At 41.3% G+C, this 22,113-nt stretch overlaps 1 protein-coding gene across 2 annotated transcripts in view; it reads right to left on the bottom strand.

Moving 5' to 3' along the window:
- Window positions 1-22,113, bottom strand: part of CEP83 (centrosomal protein 83) — a 52,672-nt gene that overhangs the window by 13,027 nt on the left and 17,532 nt on the right. For both annotated transcript variants that reach the window (XM_040344124.1, XM_040344125.1), the window contains exons 7-14: window positions 21,479-21,610; window positions 14,911-15,025; window positions 11,918-12,062; window positions 11,649-11,798; window positions 8,029-8,104; window positions 5,977-6,134; window positions 3,482-3,611; window positions 2,459-2,562 (exon numbers count right to left, since the gene is read on the bottom strand). In XM_040344124.1, coding sequence (XP_040200058.1) covers window positions 2,459-2,562; window positions 3,482-3,611; window positions 5,977-6,134; window positions 8,029-8,104; window positions 11,649-11,798; window positions 11,918-12,062; window positions 14,911-15,025; window positions 21,479-21,610 — 1,010 coding nt within the window. The remainder of the gene's footprint in view (window positions 1-2,458; window positions 2,563-3,481; window positions 3,612-5,976; window positions 6,135-8,028; window positions 8,105-11,648; window positions 11,799-11,917; window positions 12,063-14,910; window positions 15,026-21,478; window positions 21,611-22,113) is intronic.

Below are 22,113 nucleotides of genomic sequence, written 5' to 3'. Positions count from 1 at the left end.
GAATTAACACATGTGGAATTATACATAACAAAAAAGTGTGAAACAACTGAAAATATACCGTATTTTTCGCCGTATAAGACGCTCCGGAATATAAGACGCACCCAATTTTAAAGGAGGGAAATCTAGAAAAAAAAGATTCTGAACCAAATACTGTAGTAAAATATTTGCCCCCCACTCGTCATCACCATCACACCACCCCCACATTAGTAATAGCCAGTAACATTGTCCCCACATTAGTAATAGCCAGTAACATTGTCCCCACATTAGTAATAGCCAGTAACATTGTCCCCACATTGGTAATACCCAGTAACATTGCCCCCACATAGTAATAGCCAGTAACAGTGCCCCCACATAATAATAGCCAGTAACAGTGCCCCCACATAATAGCCAGTAACATTGCCCCCACATAATAGCCAGTAACATTGCCCCCACATAATAGCCAGTAACATTGCCCCCACATAATAGCCAGTAACATTGCCCCCACATAGTAGCCAGTAACATTGCCCCCACATAGTAGCCAGTAACATTGCCCCCACATAGTAGCCAGTAACATTGCCCCTACATAATAGCCAGTAACATTGCCCCTACATAATAGCCAGTAACATTGCCCCCACATAATAGCCAGTAACATTGCCCCCACATAATAGCCAGTAACATTGCCCCCACATAATAGCCAGTAACATTGCCCCCACATAATAGCCAGTAACATTGCCCCCACATAATAGCCAGTAACATTGCCCCCACATAGTAGCCAGTAACATTGCCCCTACATAGTAGCCAGTAACATTGCCCCCACATAGTAGCCAGTAACATTGCCCCCACATAGTAGCCAGTAACATTGCCCCTACATAATAGCCAGTAACATTGCCCCTACATAATAGCCAGTAACATTGCCCCTACATAATAGCCAGTAACATTGCCCCTACATAATAGCCAGTAACATTGCCCCCACATAATAGCCAGTAACATTGCCCCCACATAGTAGCCAGTAACATTGCCCCCACATAGTAGCCAGTAACATTGCCCCCACATAGTAGCCAGTAACATTGCCCCCACATAGTAGCCAGTAACATTGCCCCCACATAGTAGCCAGTAACATTGCCCCCACATAGTAGCCAGTAACATTGCCCCCAACTCACTGTTGCAGATCGCTCTGGTAGGAATAGAAGATCCCACGCGAACCCTCTGCTCAGCGCACACTGCCGCCGGGTGTACCAAGATGGCCGACCGCTCCGGAGCTAGGCCAAAGCCGTGGCCTTTCCTAAGACCGCGACGGCAGTGCGCTCCGCGGATTGGATCGGTCGGATTGGTGAGTCAAAAAAAAGGTATATTTCTTCGTATAAGACGCACCAACTTTTCCCCCCTAGCTTTGGGGAAGAAAAAGTGCGTCTTATAAGGTGAAAAATACGGTATTTCATATTCTAGGTTCTTCAAAGTAGCCACCTTTTGCAGCAGACACATCTCTAGAACTGGTAAGAGGAGACTGTGTGAATCAGGCCTTCATGGTAGAATATCTGCTAGGAAACCACTGCTAAAGAAAGGCAACAAGCAGAAGAGACTTGTTTGGGCTAAAGAACACAAGGAATGGACATTAGACCAGTGGATATCTGTGCTTTGGTCTGATGAGTCCAAACTTGAGATCTTTGGTTCCAACCCCCGTGTCTTTGTGCGACGCAGAAAAGGTGAACGGATGGACTTTACATGCCTGGTTCCCACCGTGAAGCATGGAGGAGGAGGTGTGATGGTGTGGGGGTGCTTTGCTGGTGACACTGTTGGGGATTTATTCAAAATTGAAGGAATACTAAACCAGCATGGCTACCACAGCATCTTGCAGCGGCATGCTATTCCATCCGGTTTGCGTTTAGTTGGACCATCATTTATTTTTCAACAGGACAATGACCCCAAACACACCTCCAGGCTGTGTAAGGGCTATTTGACCAAGAAGGAGAGTGATGGGGTACTGCGCCAGGTGACTACCTCTTGAAGCTCATCAAGAGAATGCCAAGAGTGTGCCAAGCAGTAATCAAAGCAAAAGGTGGCTACTTTGAAGAACCTAGAATATGAAATACATTTTTAGTTGTTTCACACTTTTTTGTTATGTATATTTCCACATGTGTTAATTCATAGTTTTGATGCCTTCAGTGTGAATCTACAATTTTCATAGTCATGAAAATAAAGAAAACTCTCTGAATGAGAAGGTGTGTCCAAACTTTTGGTCTGTACTGTATGTTCAACATTATATTTAATTATGTATTAAATGCATTAATATGGATTCATTACAAATAAGCTTGTTACCATATTATCCTCTTTTTGTATGCAATATTTAATAATTTATTAAAGAACAATGTTGGAAACTAGTTATTCATTGGTCGTATGTGTTGCGCCTCATTTAAAGTCGCAGGAGAAATAAATTATCATCACACTAACCAATTACACACTAGCCTGATCGGACACTCACCTATTTAATACAGATTTTTCTGTCTCCAATTCTTCTTTTTTTGCCTCCAAAATTTCTATCCTTTCTTGTAGTCTTTTACACTTGTTGTCGTTTATGTTTTTTCTCTACGTTCAAAAAAAAGATACAATTGACCAAAAAAAACCCAACATACATAAAAAATCTAAAAACGTACTATTCAAATACATCCCCACGTCAAGCATTCCACACCAAAACCTACATAAATTATTTAAGAAAACAAAATAAAATAATTTGTTAAAACCTAAATTAAGGTTTGATAACATGGATATAATTATTCTGATTGCTAGCATGAGCTTGGGGAACGCCTCATGCTAAACATTTAGGAATTCTCAACTCCGCAAAACTGTAACTTTGCTATTCAAAAGAACAGCCCCACTTGGGACAGTCCCAACAATGGGCAAGATATTCGTTACACTCCTCAAACCCCAGTACCATCACCTGAAAATACTGAATGCAGGTTTCTGAAGTTTTGATAAAGAAGTATGAACAACAAGTTAAACCAATCAGTGGGCTACTAACACTATCCAGGAAGCATGCAACTATGAGAAGTTTCTTAGTAGGGAGAAGCATTAATGAGTCTTCAGTGGGTGCATTTGGGATTTTCTCCGGCATCACACACAGGGGTTTTTAGATTGCCGACTGTCACAGTTTGCTGTGTTTAGAACTGAAGGATCAGTATGCCATTTCTTAGTGGGCCCATGCTCGATTCCTGTTCATCTACACCTGTAGAGACAGGATTTTGTACATAGCTTCCTGAAAACCTCATCACACCCTGTCTACCCCTTCTACCAGCCATAGACTGCCGGCACTGCATAAGGAATCACACAGACCCAGAGACAATGTCACCAAGTCTAAAATATGATATGTAATGAAAACGGAAAGGTTTCATTTAAAAATTTCATTAGCATGTTAATGATGGGGTAAGGAGAAATCAGAGAAGGCAAACATTTAGGCAGAGTGAACATGAGCTTTAAAAGCTTTGTATGGAATTTTAAATAAAACTACCTTTTTCTGAGCTACAGCTGCTCTTTGCAATTTGTCTTTTAATTCCTTGTATTTTTCTTCTAGATGAGACAGGTTCTCCTGTAGTTTATGTTTTTCCTGTAGCCACTCAATTCTATTCCCCTCAAGTTCTCTGTAGAAAATAATAATAAAAAAGACATTAAGTTATAGGAGCATGAACAGGCTTATCGCAGCATCTTTACTTTTACGGAAATGAGAACAGTGAGACAATTAAGTTTAATAGCTGGATGAGGACTTGCAGTACACAGAGAATTTATATTTAGAACTAAAGATCACAAAAGTTTTTAAAATATATAAAAACTATAAAATGTTAAAGTGCACCTCACAGAAGTCCAATATAACATGCCCAATAAATGCCAAAACAATTGAAATAGTACCGCTCGAATGCACCCCCCCCAAACCTGTGTCAGTCGAATTGGCATGTGAATAGACTGATGCAAGACAGAATCGGCCTGTCAGGCTCCAGTAGACTTCAACAAAAATGGTTGCATAAATGTGAGTGAGATGGGTAAAAAATGGCTTCAGCTCCTATTCTCAAACTGTAGAGAACTCCTCAAAGATGTTTCGCCCTTTTTGGGGTCTAATCATACAGACCTCTATGATTAAGCCCCAAAAAGAGCGAAACATGTCTGAGGAGTTCTGTACAGGCGAAGAATTGGAGCTGAAGCCATCTTTTATCCATCTCACTCACATTTATGCAACAGGGAATCGCTGTCTGTGTGCAGACGGCCAATTTGTTGATGCCTAAAGAATCCCACTACATAGGTTTTACTTGTTTGTCTTGCAGTCTGTTCTCTACATCCCTTAAAAAGTGCAGATTTGTAATAAACTTCTTCTGCATCGGTCAAGAGCAGAGAGGAGGGGGCGGAGAGCTGCAGATACAGTGTGCGAGAGCTGATTGGAGGAAAGGACAAATCCCCCTTCACAAACAGTACAGAAGAGAAGGAAAGATACAGAGCTGTGTGCTGAGCTCTCACCCCTGTCACAAATTTATCTCATGCTTCGGGACAACTTCTCAGAAGTGACTCATGCTGATAACTGAGGAACGACGCACCAGAGAGAAATGACAATTAGAGCTTTGAGAAAAACGCTACAGATATAGGTGCTTAGATCAGATTTCATGACTGAGGTTTACAACATTATCAGACAGCTTAGGCCCAGATTCTCAAAGGGCCTACGACGGCGCAACGCAATGTACGCCGTCGTAAGTCCTATCTATGCGACTGATTCTTAGAATCAGTTACGCATAGATATCTATTAGATCCGACAGGCGTAAGGCTCTTACGCTGTCGGATCTTAAATGCAATTTTTTTTTGCCGCTAGGTGTCGCCTCCGTCGTTTTCCCCGTTGAGTATGCAAATTAGCAAAATACGCGAATTCCCGAACGCAAGCGCGGCCGACGCAGTGAAGTTACGACGTTTATGTTAGATTTGCGACGCGTAAAGTTGCCCCTGCTATATGATGGGCAACCAATGTTAAGTATGGCCGTCGTTCCCGCGTTGAAATCTTAAAATTTACGTCGTTTGCGTAAGTCGTCCGTGAACGGGGCTGGACGCCATTTACGTTCACTTCGAAACCAATGACGTCCTTGCGACGTCATTTAGAGCAATGCACGTCGGGAAATTTTAGGGACGGCGCATGCGCATTACATTCGGCGCGGGAACGCGCCCAATTTAAATGCTATACGCCCCCTACCTGCCTAATTTGAATTAGGCGGGCTTGCGCCGGGTTATTTACGCTACGCCGCCACAACTTTACAGGCAAGTTCTTTGTGAATAAAGCACTTGCCTGTAAAACTAGCGGCGGCGTAACGTAAACCAGATACGTTACGCCCGCACAGTTTTACACCCAGATACGAGAATCTGGGCCTTAGTGTTTAGCCAGCCTTATACAAATACAAGTAGGGTGTGGATGGAGATGCTCATCTGTCAAGCCCCGTTCATATCTCAACGTGGCAGGAATTCACATTCTTGCATGCGTTTTTTTTTGGACGTTTTTTACCAAGCCTCTTGGTGCGTTTGCAAAGTGTTTCTGAAACAAAATGGCAAAGCGTGCATTTTATTTGTGGTTTGCCATGCGTTCAGAAATGCACAGATGTTTCATTGTTCTTGTGTAAACACACCACGTTCACTTTTGGCCCCATTCACACTTGGTGAAATAGTGGGAACACACGTCTTTTGGCACATTTTCAAATGACATGCACAGGGTCAGCCCGTTGATTTCAGAGGGCTGCCCTACACGTGGCAAGGTAGCTCATGGGACATTGTGGGGTGTTGCACATTTTTTACTGTACATTTTACTGCATTTTACTGCATGTGGCAAAATGTGTTCACACTCACTCACTCAAAATGTATTTAAATGTTTGGACCTAAATTATAGCATAAAGACTTACTGTTATTGCTTATAACTATATTCAGACTTCTCTTGCATTAAAATATAAAAATAATAATAAAATCAACCCTAATAAAAAGTCTCACTTTTCTGCATCATGCTGGGCCTTTTCAGCTTGGCTTCTAGCGCTGCGATTTTCCTGTTGGAGATGTTCTACCTTTTCCCTCAGTTTCTCATTAGCACGCAGCAAGTTATTTTCAGACTCTGATAAAGATGCTATCTGAATTTGTAAGTCCTTCATTTCCTGTTTAAAAAAATAAATTAAAAAAATCAGTGTTTCTGGAGTATAAATAAAGACTACTGTAGGATACCACAATATGCATAGTGTGATCATAAATTACTGTTGGGGTAAAATTTGAAATAACCATTCAATAATTCAAAGAGGTGACCTGTCTAAGAATTTTTCCTTCTAAGACCCTGGAGCCCAACATGTGGCCTGTGGGCCGTGTCTTTTATTACTTGATCCTACCAGTCAAATAGGCCAAGCTGTCAAAAAAGTTTAAGGACAAACTATTTAAAACTGACAATGGTGCTTACCAACGGTCAGTTCTTATACATAGGGTTTAGGGGTCAGTTCACACCACATGTAGTCTAGTGCATGTTTTGTTTCTACATCAAAAAACGCATGGAAAGCAGGTTATGTGGTTTCCAATGGCGTAGTTCACACCAGTGCGGTCAGTTTCAGGGCGTTCCAGTTCCAGACACAAAAAAAAAAAAAAGTAGAACATGCTGCATTTTTCCTGCACTGGAATGTGGTAAAATGCATAAAAAAATGCACCGGAATGCACAAAAACCACATCTGGAAAGTGCAAAAAATGCACCTGGAACGAATCTGGGGTGCGTTCTTGTGGTGTGAACCAGCCCTAAACCTTGTATCCAATAGAAAACAGTTGACGTATCTGCTTAAAAAGTGTTAGCCTTGGTTTACGTGTGCAGTAATTTCCGTCCCCTTGCTTCGAGTGACAGGGTTTTTACATATCTCGTGCTTATCATATGGGGGGTGATCCACAGTTCATTGTGAGAGGTAATGTATGTCACTCGAAGCAAGGGGACGGAAAGGACTTTTTATTTAGACAGGTTTTTATCTGGAAGTCTGTTAATTTTCACTGAACAATAAAAGAGGATTGCTCAGAGCTGGATTAACTCTGTGTGGCAAGACTGGACACAGATGATAGGAAATCGTATTCTCTACATTGTGACATTAATGCTTTTCTTCAGCAGGGATGGGGAAGCTGGTCAGAGTTGATGGAAAGATGAATGGAGCCAAATACAGGGCAATCTTAGAAGAAAACCTGTTATAGTCTGCAAAAGACTTGAAACTGGGACAGAGGCTCACCTTCCTGTAGGACAACGACCCTAAACATACAGCCAGAGCTACAATGGAATGGTTTAGATAAAGGAATATTCATGTGTTAGAATTGCCCAGTCAAAGTCCAGACCTAAATCCAATTGAGAATCTGTGGCAAGACTTGAAAATTGCTGTTCACAGATGCTCTATATCCAATCTGACAAAGCTTGAGCCATTTTGAAAAGAAAAATGGGCAAAAATGTCACTCTCTAGATGTGCAAAGCTGGTAGAGACATCCCCTAAAAGACTTGCAGCTGTAATTGCAGATAAAAGGTGGTTTTACAAAGTATTGACTCATGGGGGCTAAATACAAATGCACGCCACACGTTTCACATAATTTGTAAAATAATTGAAAACAATTTAGGTAATAAAATAGCGTAACAGAAGGGGCTCAGAAAAACAAAAACTGCTGTGTAAATGCTAGTGACATCATAGATGCAATTTTAGATTTTTCTCATAGTTCCAATTTAAATGTGGCCAGACTAGCTAGAAAGCCGAAAAAGGAGCCCAAATAAACAGCAGAAATAACCACAGAGGGGAGAGACAAAGGACTAGCTGGAAAAGCCATTGCCTTCAAGCAGCTACAACTAGGACTGGGCAGGACGTCACACACCAGGTATAGTCAGGATAAAAAAATATATATATATTGTACAATAACATCTGCTTATAAACACTCGAAAATAATATTAACCTAATAATTTTTTTTTTTTTTTTAAATAAACTAAATAAAGCCAGTTTCCTGTAATCTGCATGCAAAACATTAATGTTGTATATGCATGAGCAGCCTTACTCGTTTGAGCTCTGCTACATCATGGACTTCTTTCTTTATCTGTTCTGCATAGGACATCTGTTGCTGGAGTTTAGATCTACAAAAAGGAAGAAACAAAATAGTTTAGCCATAGCATACTTGAATACCACCAAATATTTAATGGGCAATCAAATAGATATGCAAATATTAAATAGTCCACGGGTTTCTCAAAATAATAATAAAGAAAAAAAAAAAAAGGAGGATATAAGGGATCTGCCATAGGCATGCGCACAGAGTGTGCCAGGTGTGCCAGGGCACAGCCCAACCACCCCATTTGGAGAATATTCCCCCTGTTTAGACCCCTGGTATTTCAACAAAGCCCCCCTAACTTTGTAAAAAAATAAAAAAAAAAATTAAAACTACCAACACCGTCCACTGCCCTGCTGACACCATCCATTTCTCTACTGACACTGTTAGTATATATACACACACACACACACACACACACACACACACACACACACACACGTGTGTTTGAGCATTGGAGGTGCACACTCCAATGCAACAGGCTGTGTAAACCTATAGGATCTGCTCTTCTTTATCTCAAATGCTGATGCTGCACCTACAATGACTTTTCCCCACCCTCAGGCAATGTTAACCTATGAAGCCCATGCAGTATAGGGACTGCTCCCAGGTCAGCGTGTAAACAGGAAAGATCCTGAATTAGTCGCATAGAAGTCTGTGTGATAATGGATATTTCGATGATCACTAGGCATCACTAGGCATCTCCTGCACTGTCCATATACTGGAAGAAATGTTATGAAAAAAAGCATTACTTGCTGGTATAGAGTAGAGTAGTGTCTGGGAAATCTTTGTACATGTATTTTTATAATATTTACCAGAAACATACAAACCTAGACAGTTGCAGCAATACAAAATTACATTGCATAACACAAGTAGTAAACTTGCATGTTGGTAATGGGAAGGTGCCACATCATATTGTTGCAATGCATGGCCACCTCCCAGATATACATTTACAGCCTCCCAAAGACCCCATGTGAATACAGAAATTATTTCTGCACTGAGAAAAACAAAGCTGCAAATGCCGAGCTCTTTCAGAAATTGCTATTTGCCTGCCTGTTCTGTCTCTGGCCTCAAAACTTGAGTGACCTGGAAAAGTTCCTGGAATTAGAGGCATTATTATTTTTTTTAAAAGGGAGCTCCAGATGAAAAGGGAAGGCAGTTTGATATTTTAATTGTAAGATGTGAAGGAAGCCTCTTCTAAAGATGATGCACAAGAAAGCCAGAAAACAGTTGCTGAAGAGAAGCAGACTAATGACATGGATTACTGGAACCGTGTCATGTGGTCTGATGAGACCAAGATAAACGTATTTGGTTCAGATGGTGTCAAGCATGCGTGGCAGCAACCAGGTGAAGAGTACAAAGACAAGTGTGTCTTGCCTATAGTCAAGCATTGTGGTGGGAGTGTCATGGTCTGGGGTTGCATGAGTGCTGCCTGCAATTGGGAGCTACAGTTCATTGAGGGAACCATGAATGCCAATATGTACTGTGACATACTGAAGCAGAGCATGATCCCCTCCCTTCAGAGACTGGGCAGTGGGGCAGTATTCCAACATGATAATGACCCAAAACACACCTCCAAGACGACCACTGCCTTGGTAAAGAAGCTGAGGGTAAAGGCGATAGGCTGGCCAAGCATGTCTCCAGACCTAAACCCTATTGAGTGTCTGTGGGGCTTCCTTAAACAGAAGGTGGAGGAGCGCAAAGTCTCTAACATCCACTAGCTCCGTGATGTCATCATGGAGGAGTGGAAGAGGATTCCAGTGGCAACCTGTAAAGCTCAGGTAAACTCCATGTTTGAAATCAACCACAGCTTAACCACTTTAGCCCCGGACCAAAATGCAGCTAAAGGACCAAACCAGGTTTTGCGATTCAGGACTGCGTCGCTTTAAGACAATTGTGCGGTCGTGCGACCTGGCTCCCAAACAAAATTGGCGTCCTTTTTTCCCCACAAAAAGAGCTTTCTTTTGGTGGTATTTGATCACCTCTGCGTTTTTTTTTTTTTGCTATAATAAATATCCCCCAAAAATATATATAAAAAAAAACATTTTTTTTCCTCAGTTTAGGCCGATACGTATTCTTCTACCTATTTTTGGTGAAAAAAAAAAATCAAAAAAAATCGCAATAAGCGTTTATTGATTGGTTTGCGCTAAATTTATAGTGTTTACAAAATAGGCTATAGTTTTATTGCATTTTTATTAATACATTTTTTTTAATACTAATGGCAGTGATCAGCGATTTTTTTCATGACTGCAACATTATGGCGGACACATCGGACAATTTTGACACATTTTTGGGACCATTGTAATTCTCGCAGCAAAAAATGCTATAAAAATGCATTGTTTACTGTGTAAATGACAATTGCAGCTTAGGAGTTAACCACTAGGGGGCACTGTAGGGGTTAAGTGTGACCTCATGTGTGTTTCTAACTGTAGGGGGGCGGGGCTGGACATGTGACATCATTGATCATCTTTCCCTATATCAGGGAACAGACGATCAATGACACTGCCACAGTGAAGAACAGGGAAGGTGTGTTTACACACACCTCTCCCTGTTCTTCAGCTCCGGTGGCCGATCACGGGACACCGGCGGCGATGGGGTCCGCGGGTCCCGTGGTCACGGAGCTTAGGACAGCGGCACACTCGTGACCTGGTCCTGTTCTCCGTGACCGAGCCTGCGGGACCCGATCGCCGCCGGTGTCCCGTGATCGGGTCACAGAGAGTAAGAACGGGGAGAGGTGAATGTAAACAAACCTTCCCCATTCTTCCTAGTGTGGCTGTCACTGATCGTCTGTTCCCCTTGTTAGGGAACGATGATCAGTGATGTCACACGCACAGCCATGCGCCCCCACAGTAAGAACACTCCCTTAGGGCACACTTAACCCCTACAGTGCCCCCTTCGGGTTAACCCCTTCACTGCCAGTGTCATTTTCACAGTAAATCAGTGCATTTTTATAGCACTTTTCACTGTGAAAATGAGGACAATGGTCCCAAAAATGTGTCAAAAGTGTCAGATGTGTCGGCCATAATGTCGCAGTCATGAAAAAAAAAAATCACTAATCGCCGCTATTACTAGTAAAAAAAAAAATATTAATAAAAATGCCATAAAACTATCCCCTATTTTGTAAACGCTATAAATTTTGCACAAACCAAATCGATAAACTCTTATTGCGATTTTTTTACTAAAAATATGTAGAATACGTATCGGCCTAAACTAAGGAAAAAAAAATGTTTTATATCTTTTTTGGGGATATTTATTATAGCAAAAAGTAAAAAAATATTGAATTTTTTTCAAAATTGTCGCTCTATTTTTGTTTATAGCGCAAAAAATAAAAACCGCAGAGGTGATCAAATACCACCAAAAGAAAGCTCTATTTGTGGGATAAAAAGGATTTTGTTTGGGAGCCACGTCGCACGACCGCGCAATTGTCAGTGATGCAGTGCTGAATCGCTAAAAGGGGCCAGGTCCTTTACCTGCATAATGGTCCGGGTCTTAAGTGGTTAAGCAACATTTCAAAAATATAGTCTGTTATAAAAAAAACAAAATGGACACTCGAGAATTAATACAAAATGTTATCTAACCTTAAATTTTGAAGTTCTTTTCTGGCAGATTCCTCTGCTAACTGAGCAATATGAACCTTTTCTTTGAGTTGACTTATTTCCGTGTGGTTATGTTGGTCCTGATCCTCTTTATACTTCTCCAGTTCAGCTACTCTGTTTTCTAGTTCCAGCCTAAGGGAAAACATAGCAGCCAATATATAAAATGTAAAAAGGCAGAGAACCACACACACATGAAATGGAACAATCAGGTGTGTGTACAGTAAATACAGCAGATTTATGCCATTGCTGACCTTTCAGACAGGATTGTAGCAGTTTCCTGTAGGCCTGCTTCTTTGGCAGCTTGCACTCTACGTATTAATTCACGCTCTCTCTCAGCCAGGAGCTCCTTTTGGCGTTCTAGAGTTGCTTTCAGAATCCCATTTTCTGTTTCTAATTCTGCCGAATAGAATTTTCCCGTCTCAAAGTTACTTTATTTTCTTACACATTAATAACTTCAACCAACTAAACGGCAGGTATAATTACTGCATTTTATGTAGGAACATTATCATTAACTCTAAAGCAGCATACAATACTTTTTTACTAGGCTAATGGGAGATAGCAGGAATCCTAACCACTGAAATAACACCATCACTCTTTAATATTATGAAACATGCAGGAAATTATGTGCAATAAATGCGACTATACATAGTTTTAAAGAAAACTATTGCTAACGGAATTAAAGTGTAAAGCATTCATATGTCAAACTAGTGCCACGCAGTGCTGAAAAATAAATATACCCATTAAATTAAATCTTTATATTGTGATGAACCAACCTCTATTGAAAATGTGATGAACCAATCCTCAAGTAATAGAACAGTCCAATATGTCCATAAGCACTTGCCGACCGTAATATGTAATATACACATTGTGGTTTGCAAGTGGTTTACCGGGGTTATGACTGAAACTATCAGCACTAACCCCAGTATTTTTTCTTCAGCCGGCGGCTGGCTCTCATTAAATTGCTTTGAGCAGCTCATGAGCCGCTGGAACGCTCATCTGTGTTTCTCGGGCTTACGGTTTCCACTTGCGCACAGAGACAATAAAACAGTATATCATCTTTGATCGTTTCTATGGCTTTGGAGAACCGGAGCAACGTCACGATGTCACTTCTGCTCTACGCTGGAAGTAAAAAAATTGATAAAAAAATTCTAAAAGCAAAAAGATCACCTTTTGTTTTTTTAAAAAGTAAAAAAGGAATGGTTTGGGGTCTTTCTGACCCCACATCTCTCCCATAAATATGTCACTCTTACTTCTATTACAAAGGATGTTTATATGCCTTGTAATAGGAATAAAAGTGGACAATTTTTTTTTTTTTTAAAAGAACAGTGTAAAAATAAAAAATATAATAAATACGTAAAAAAAAGAACGCATATGTAAGCCGCATTTGTATATGTAAATGGTCTTTACACTACACGTGAGGTATTACCGCGAACGTTGGAGCAAGAGAAATAATGCTAGCGCTAGACCTCCTATGTAACTCTAAACCGGTAACCTGTAACAAAATTAAAACAACACCTGTAGAGATTAAGTACCATAGTTTGTCGCCATTTCACGAGCATGCGCAAATTTTAAAGCATGACATGTTAAGTATCTATTTACTTGGCAGAACATTATCTTTTATATTTTACAAAACAATTGAATTATATATTGTGTTTTGTTTTTTATAAAGTGTATTTTTTCCCCAAAAATTGCGTTTGAAAAAAAAGTTACGCCAATACTGTGTGACATAACAAATTGCCACAATCGCCATTTTATTCCCGAGAGCGTCTGCTAAAAAAAAAGTACACACACACATATTATATATATATATATATATATATATATATATATATATATATATATATATATATAAAAATATATATATAAAAATGTTTGGGGGCTATGAGTAAGAAAATGCTTGGTCTTCAAGTGGATAATCCTTATATGGCTCAATCCAATTTAAACAAGAAACTTCTTCACATACAGCACTTCCAAAGATACTGTATGCTCGTATAGATATATCTGTGATGTTCTTTCACCTTAAATGCATATCCATTCACCAACACTTGTTATTCATGTAAAGCTAAAAAAAAAAAAAAAAAAGAAAAAAAAAAAAAAAGGGGGATATATAGCGCTCTCCATATAATTACTAATATTTTTTGTTAGAAATGGCCAAAATTCTGAAAACTCAACTTCAATTGTGCACATATCCTGGTGCACAATAGTTAACATGCATTTCAATATGAAAGAACATTTCCCATAACAGCAGACCAAGTACTTCTGGCAAGCAGCATGACGTCACAGGCTACTCCCAACACGTTGCGTCACCAAATGATGAGACTTCATCAGGACAAAACTGTTGTGCACCAGGATAGGCGAACATTTTAAGTTTCGTTTTTTTTAATAAAAGAACATTGGTAATTATACAGAGATTGCTAGATATCCTTTCCTTTTTTGAGCTTTACCTGAATACCAAACCAAGGATTGACAATTAAATATTAATCCTTTAAATATCATTACAGCACAGTTTTTTTTTTGTAGTGATTGCGCTGAGGTCCTATAGAATATTTAGGTATAAAGCATTTGGCAGGTACTTTAAAGCCTTCAAAAAAAAAAAAACGTTGGAACCAGAATGGGCAAATTAAACATAGGTCTTGATAAGTGAAGTGACTGTCACTTTAAAACAAGCTTGTTTTAAGTAACAGTCAGCACTCCTCCCACCACCACCAAACAAGGAGCCAAATAGTGCTCTGAAGGCTACAGAAAAGCGGTTTAATGCTTGTTGAAAGCTTTTCAAATACTTTGCAAAAACTTTATATATGCACACTGTTCTTAGACATGCTGAAGCCCATATAACAGGCCTTAAACACTCAGTCTTGTCAGGTACTGAAAACCCATCTGACTGCTGCTTTGCGTCTTGCACATCGTCAGTGCATATGTGAACTAAGGAGAACCCAAAGAATGAGCCTCCTATCATATTCTATTACGAAGGCTGACATTTTTAAAAACAACAACATAATTACTGTATAAAAACAAATTTTCAAAAAAAAAATTTATATATATATATATATATATATATATATATATATATATATTATATATATATATATATATATATATATATACATATACATATACATATACATATACACACACACACACACACACACATACACATACATATATACACACACACACACACACACACGTTTCAAGTCATTTCATGTTTTAAAAATAATTGTCTAGTGTGTTAGGGATACACTACCTTCGAGCTGACTTTGAATCTTATCTTTATCTTTCTCAGTTTCATTCTTCGCTCTGGCAGCTTCTAATTTTATGTTGGTACTTTCAATGTTGTGGGAATGCTTTAGTTTATCAACCTGTATAATACAAAAAGGAGTATGTGTCAGTGCTTAAAAAGCCAATGTCATAAAATCGATTCTGTTTAAGTATATGCAAATATAAAACCTCCCTTTTAACCCAATACTATATTTAAATGCAGCACAATATTTAAATACGTTGTACAACCATATTGCACAAATACTAATGGGAGCAGTGGACGAATAAGTGAGGGGAGGGGGCAGAGGGGAAGTAAATACATTAGTCAGTAAGCATAAGTTAAGCTAAGGAATAGCAGGTGCTTGCAGCAACCTCACATCAGAGCGGCAGCTACCCATCATCCTCTATACCCCACAAGTCTATCCAGTCTGACCAAATTTTGTCAAATTCCTTATCTTAAGACATTTTCGATTAAGATAGGTAAACTTATATAAAAAGGCAAAACGCTATTCACAGCAGATCGCCAAGAAACGTCAGCGGGGGGCTTATCATATTTCCAACAAAATAGCTCTTTGTGAGCATAAAAGGAAACATAGCAGATGAAAAGTTTTACACATTGGATTAAATGAGAATCAAAACACTTGAGAGGAACATCTTGGGGTACAATACGAGTTAGACCACACGCCGAGTTAACATCCGAAACCATCTGTGTCCAAAACGACTATAAGGAGGGACAAGAACATACCATGTGCAAGAAAGGAGCCTCTGGAGCCCGACATCTTGGGCACATGAGAGAGTAGGAGTCCTTCCAGCCCAGATGACCCTCAATTAATAGTGGGAGTAGGTGGGAGGGAGCCCCAGGAAAAACATATCCTAATATCCAGGTATTTAAATTCAGCAACCCAGTGGAGCAGGGTACCGGAAGGGGGCTTAGGATGAGTTGGATGTAGTGGAAATAAAAGATTTTCCCCCCAATTAATTTTGATTCCTGAAAAAAAGCCAAATAGATCTATAATTTAGAGGGCAGCAGGTAATGAAGAGGTGACGTCAGTTAAATAAAGGAGGTATCGTCAGCATATAACTATATTTTTTCTTCTCTGAACGGAGTCAGCAGTCCTAATCAAAGTGGCCAGGGATTCCATTGCCAGAGTGAATAGACCAGGGGACAAGGGTCATCCCTGTCTCATACCCCTCTCAAGAGGGAAGGGCGGGGACAATTAATTATTTGTGAGAATTGTAGCGAATGGGGTGGAATACAACATGCAAATTCAGGCTATGAAAATTGGACCAAACCCATAATTAGGAAGGACAGCCCAGAGGTAGGGCCACTCTACTGAATCAAAGGCCTTTTAAGCATTAAGAGAGAGTGCCCAGTTGCCCTGGCAACATGGGTGAGTTGTCTACAGATATTAATGTCCGTTTTCCTGTCTGGCATGAACCCAGTTGTTCCAGATGTACCAATGCATTAATTACTATTTTAAGGTGAAGGGCCAAGACCTATGCTAGGATATTGGCATCCACATTAAGCAATGAGATGGGCCTAAATGAAGAGAAAAGATCCGAGTCCCTGCTGGGCTTAGGGAAGACAACAATTACCACCTCTCTCCTGTATGAAGGCAGGGAGCCTGACTCAAAACGCATTCAGTAGTGTTTTATGGTAAACGGAGGAAAAGATTAGCATATTTTTTAAACAATTCTGCCGGGAAGTCATTCGGGCCTGGAGTTTTCTTCCATTGGAGGGATTTAACAGCCAACTGCAGCTCCTCCAAGGTTATAAGAGAGTCCATCTTATCTCTATATGTATCAGTTAAGCTAGAAAGGCCAATGTCCTCCAGGTATACAGCCACAGCCTCCTCCGAGTGGGTGGCCTCTGATGCATAAAGGTCTTGGTAATATGCAGCAAAGCAAGCATTAATTTGTCTGTTTAGGTAAACACAATCATCTATTACAATCACCACCATCCCCACCAGAATCAGTAATGCGGGAGATAGAGATGGGGTCAAATTGTTCTCTAGCTAACCAGGCCAGGAGATGTCCCATCTTCTCGCCCTGTTCAAAGATCTGCTGGGTCTGGTGGAACAGGTGCACATTAGTAGCCTCTGCACTAAGGACGACTACTATACGTAATGGCAATTGCAATGACTGGTACACCTGGATGTCCCACGTCTGCATGTAGGTAGCCTCTAAAGCAGAAGTACTAACCTTTGTCGCCGCTAAATCAGCCCCCATCTCCATCTTTACCCTCTGAATAAAAGTTTGCAAACTGCCCCTAGAAAAGGCTTTAAATGCATCCCAGGTCAAAGAGAGGGAAACAGAGGCATCCTGTCTATTCCAAAAATCTAGGAGCTCACTACGGTATGGCATGTCAACTGTCGGATTGGTTAACCAGAACTGCAAGAATCTCCAAAGGCCCTCCGCAGGAGACAGAGGTACCCAAACATAAAAGAAGGGCATGGTCTGAAATGCCCAGGGGGGAAATGGTAGCATCCCTGACCCTGCAGAGGATCAGTCCACCAGAGAAGGCCGAGTGGCAGGTATAGGCTCTCAACACAGGATTCCGCCACCACCAAACATCTACAAGATGAAAGGCGTCCTCCCATGCCTGTAAATTGGGGCATGAGGCGACAGTGGGAGACATCCTATCCCGTTTAGGGTCTGGCATCATATTAAAGTCCCCCAATAATAATTAAGCCCATTGACAGGTGTTACAGGCAGGAAATAAATACCCACCAACACCATCTTTAGACTGTGTATAACAGCATAAACAATTACATAGTGACCATCCAAATCCAGATCCATAGCCAACAGTTTAAACGGGAGTGACCGGTGCACCAAGATGGTGACTCTTCAAGAAAAATTAGTGTGTGTGAATGAATGAATGAATGAATGAATCAGTCATCTTGCTGATCGATAGGGGATAAAAATATTTATTTCACTCATTAACCACTTAAGGACCGCCTCCTGCACATATACGTCGGCAGAATGGCACGGCTGGGCACAAGCACGTACAGGTACGTCCTCTTTAAGTGCCCAGCCGTGGGTCGCGGGTGCGCTCCCGCGACCCGGTCCAAAGCTCCGTGACCGTGGGACCCGCGGACCAGATCGCCGCTGGAGTCCCGCGATCGGTCCCCGGAGCTAAAGAACGGGGAGAGCTGTGTGTAAACATAGCTTCCTTGCTCTTCACATAGGGAACCACAATCAATGACGTCACACCTACAGCCACACCCCCCTACAGTTAGAAACACAGATGAGGTCATACATAACCCCTTCAGCGCCCCTTTTTATTTATATATATATATATATATATATATATATATATATATATATATATATATATATATATATATATATATATATATATATATATATATATATATATATATATATTTATTTATTTTGGGGGGGGGGGTATTATAGCAAAAAATATTGCATTTTTTTCAAAATTGTCGCTCTACTTTTGTTTATAGCACAAACAATAAAAAACGCAGAGATGATCAAATACCACCAAAAGAAAGCTCTATTTGTGGGAAAAAAAGGAGCCACGTCGCACGACCGCGCAATTCTCAGTTAAAGAGACGCAGTGCCGAATCGCAAAAACTGGCCGGGTCCTTTAGCTGCCTAAAGGTCCGGGTCTTAAAGCGGGAGTTCACCCGAAATTTTTAACATTAGATTGATGCTCATTTTGTCAAGGGGAATCGGGTGTTTTTTTTTTTAAATCAAAGCAGTACTTACCGTTTTAGAGATGGATCTTCTCCGCCGCTTCCGGGTATGGTCTTCGGGACTGGGCGTTCCTATTTGATTGACAGGCTTCCGACGGTCGCATACATCGCGTCACGAGTAGTCGAAAGAAGCCGAACGTCGGTGCGGCTCTATATGGCACCTGCGCACCGATGTTCGGCTACTTTCGGAAAATCGTGACGCGCTGTATGCGACCGTCGGAAGCTTGTCAATCAAATAGGAATGCCCAGTCCCGCAGCCCATACCCGGATCTCTCTCTAAAACGGTAAGTAATGCTTCGATTTAAAAAAAAAAAAACACCCGATTCCCCTTGACAAAACGAGCCTCAATCTAATGTTAAAAATTTACTTTTTGGGTGAACCTCCACTTTAAGTGGTTAAAATGCAAATTAATTTAGAACTTTTTTGAAATGCGTTTTTCAGGATATTTTTGTTGTTATTCTGTCTCTCACTGTTAAAATAAACCTACCATTAAAATTATAGACTGATCATTTCTTTGTCAGTGGGCAAAACATACAAATTCAGCACAGGATCAAATACTTTTTTTTCCCCCTCACTGTAAGCCCAGCACCCTCCCACCCACCAGGTGAGTCTCCTGTAGTATACATGTGCGGGTGAGGCCTTAAGCAAAAATGTAAACAGACGAACGCTTAACCTTGGAGTTCAAACCGCGCACATTCCATGATATTTATTTACCATTGGTCATACTTTAGTAGGGAAAAAGTTTGCAGGAGAAGAGGCAACAGCGCCACAAACCCTGCTCCAGGAGCAGACGTATCAAAATAAATAAAAATAGACAAAAGCATACAGGAAAAAAAACAGCACACTATGCACCATATTAACTATAGTAGAATATTGTATATATTGCAAACCCCATTTTGCATCCCCTCACACTCCCACTTTGCACTAATTCCCTGCCCCCCTCCCCACCCAACCAGGCTGGGGACATTGTATCAGTTACCAGGTACATGTATGCATATGCGGCAATCAAAGGTGGTTCTGCGAGTTGGGCTGTATATACTTAAACTGTATATATTACATATACCTGACACACCTGACCCCTGCACTGCTGTACCACCTACGCTACCCCTATTCACCGGCATTCAAAAGTTCACCGGTATGTTAATTTCCTGGCCATGCACTAAATACCTATAATCAGAGGCGGCTCTCTAATTAGGTGGTCGCCTTAGGCCTCACACCTAGTTTGCCTGACGTGTATGTGGGAGGGAATATCCCCGTCAGTGTCCCCACTGAGCGAGCCGGTGGATGAGCTACTAGTATGCAGCCGCAGCGCTGCTATATCATCAGCGCCGTGCTTACCTGAAGTCTCTTCCTGTTCCCTCTGCCACTCTCTGCATTCTCCAGTGTCCCTTCTCAGTCTCCTCCAGGCAGCACCACCTGCAGACAGATTATGCAGGTGGAGGCGGAGCTGCCAGCCGCTGCCGAATCCAGAAGGGATGCATGCACATGCAGGAGTTCGTTTTGATACAGGACGACAACGGATGCATGCATGGAGGGAGGTAAGCTGACAGACTTGTGCGAGACTTGTGTGCACTGTGCAGGGACTTGTGTGCAGACACTCAAGATGGGGGAAGGGCGTGAGTGCAGTGTCTGCAGCAGGCTTGGAGACTAGTTCTCGTGCTGTGCTATCAACTTCAATTGCTCTATGCATGCCACTGCAAGATGGCCTCTGCAGTGATGGAACAATAAATTAGGGCTCACACCATATGCCACTTTTCTACCATGTGCACCCCTCTCATGTACATACTACCCACCTCCATACACTCCACACCTCTCTCCTGTACATACTACTCCCCACTATACACTCCGCACCGCTCATGTACATACTCCCCCCCCCCACCATACACTCCGCATCCCTTTCCTGTAATACTACCCCCCCCCCCCACCATACATTCCGCACCTCTCTCCTGTACATACTACCTCCCCCCCCTTATACACTCCGCACCCCTCTCATGTCATCTTACCCACCGCCATATGCTCGCACCCCTCTCATGTCACACTACCCCCCCCCCCCACCATACACCCCTCTCCTATACATACTACCCCCCACCATACACTCCGCACCTCTCTCCTGTACATACTACCCCCCACCATACACTCTGCTGTACATACTACCCCCCACCATACACTCCGCACCCCTCTTATGCCATACTACCCTCCACCATACACGCTGCACTCCTCTCATACAAAATTGTTTTATTATAAAAACAGTTTATGTTTTTGGTGAGAGTTTTTTGGTTTCTTTGGTAAGATTAGGGGGTCAAAACAGATCCCTGAAGTCTCACTTTGAGACAGGGAAAGGCATGATTCCCCGGTCCCTTTCTCTCAAGCCTCAGCTGCACTGCAGATTAATGAACAGGCGACAGAGGCTGGTAATTCATAAACCCAAGCATAGTAAACACAGTCACACACTCACTGTGTTCATTTAGAAAAGGAAGGGGCTGGTAAATTACATATTTACCAGCCCCTTTTCTTGAATACCTCCCACAGCAGTCAGCAGGAGAGAGGAGGAAGGAAGCCATACAGTTATTTTTTATTGCTTGAATTATTTTTACAATTATGGATGTGAGTTGGGCCTCATGTCTAAGTTTTGCCTAAGGCCTCACAAAGTCTAAAGCCGCCTCTGCTTCTAACAACAATAAGCTGTATTCCTGGATAACAAAGTCAGGGTACTCACTATTGAAATGTAATATAGATGGATCTTTTTGTCCAAAAAAAACTGTAAATGTGTTTAAGCTGTTATCTACACACAAACTTTAACAGCCAATTTGTTATTGGAAGTAATACATTACTTACTTTGCTAGTGAGTGTATGAGCCTTTCTCTCAGCTTCCAGCAGTTTCTTATTTAAAATGTCGTTTTGTTCTGTAGTCGACTGAAGCTCATTTTCCAGTCGTTCAAGGCTCAGCTTCAAAGACTGCTTCTCTGCCTAGAAGATGAATAGGCACCAGTGTAAACTCACATAACAGTTGTATTCAAAGACCGAGGGACAAATACATCAAACTGTTCACCTTTGCTCAGATGATTCACTTGCAAAATGCAGAGGACCCAATCACTAGAAAACATTCTAATCTGTGTCAGTAATGTTTACTGAATTTCATTACAGACTATACTAACACATCCGCGACAAGTAACGCCGCGTACGCGGCGTATTTTGCCGCGATTCGTGTAACTTTTTTTTTTTTTTTTTAACAAATCTTTCCCATTGCTTTCTATTGCCGAACGCCAATGCCGCCTGAAAAAAAGGGTCCGGGACTTGTTTTCAGGCGGCAGGCGTACGGCGTCTATGAGATGTGAACCATCTCATAGACAGCAATGGAAATTCTCCCCTCCAGCCGCACGAGCGTCCGGCGTTTTGTCGCCAAGGTGTGAATGGAGCCTAAAACGGTTGTGTAATTTGCAGCAGTTACACTTGAGAAAGGGTGCATGTCC

The sequence above is a fragment of the Rana temporaria genome, chromosome 3 (genome assembly GCF_905171775.1).
Source record: "Rana temporaria chromosome 3, aRanTem1.1, whole genome shotgun sequence".
Classification (NCBI taxonomy): Eukaryota; Metazoa; Chordata; class Amphibia; order Anura; family Ranidae; genus Rana; species Rana temporaria.
This window is presented reverse-complemented; position numbering and strand designations above follow the sequence as displayed.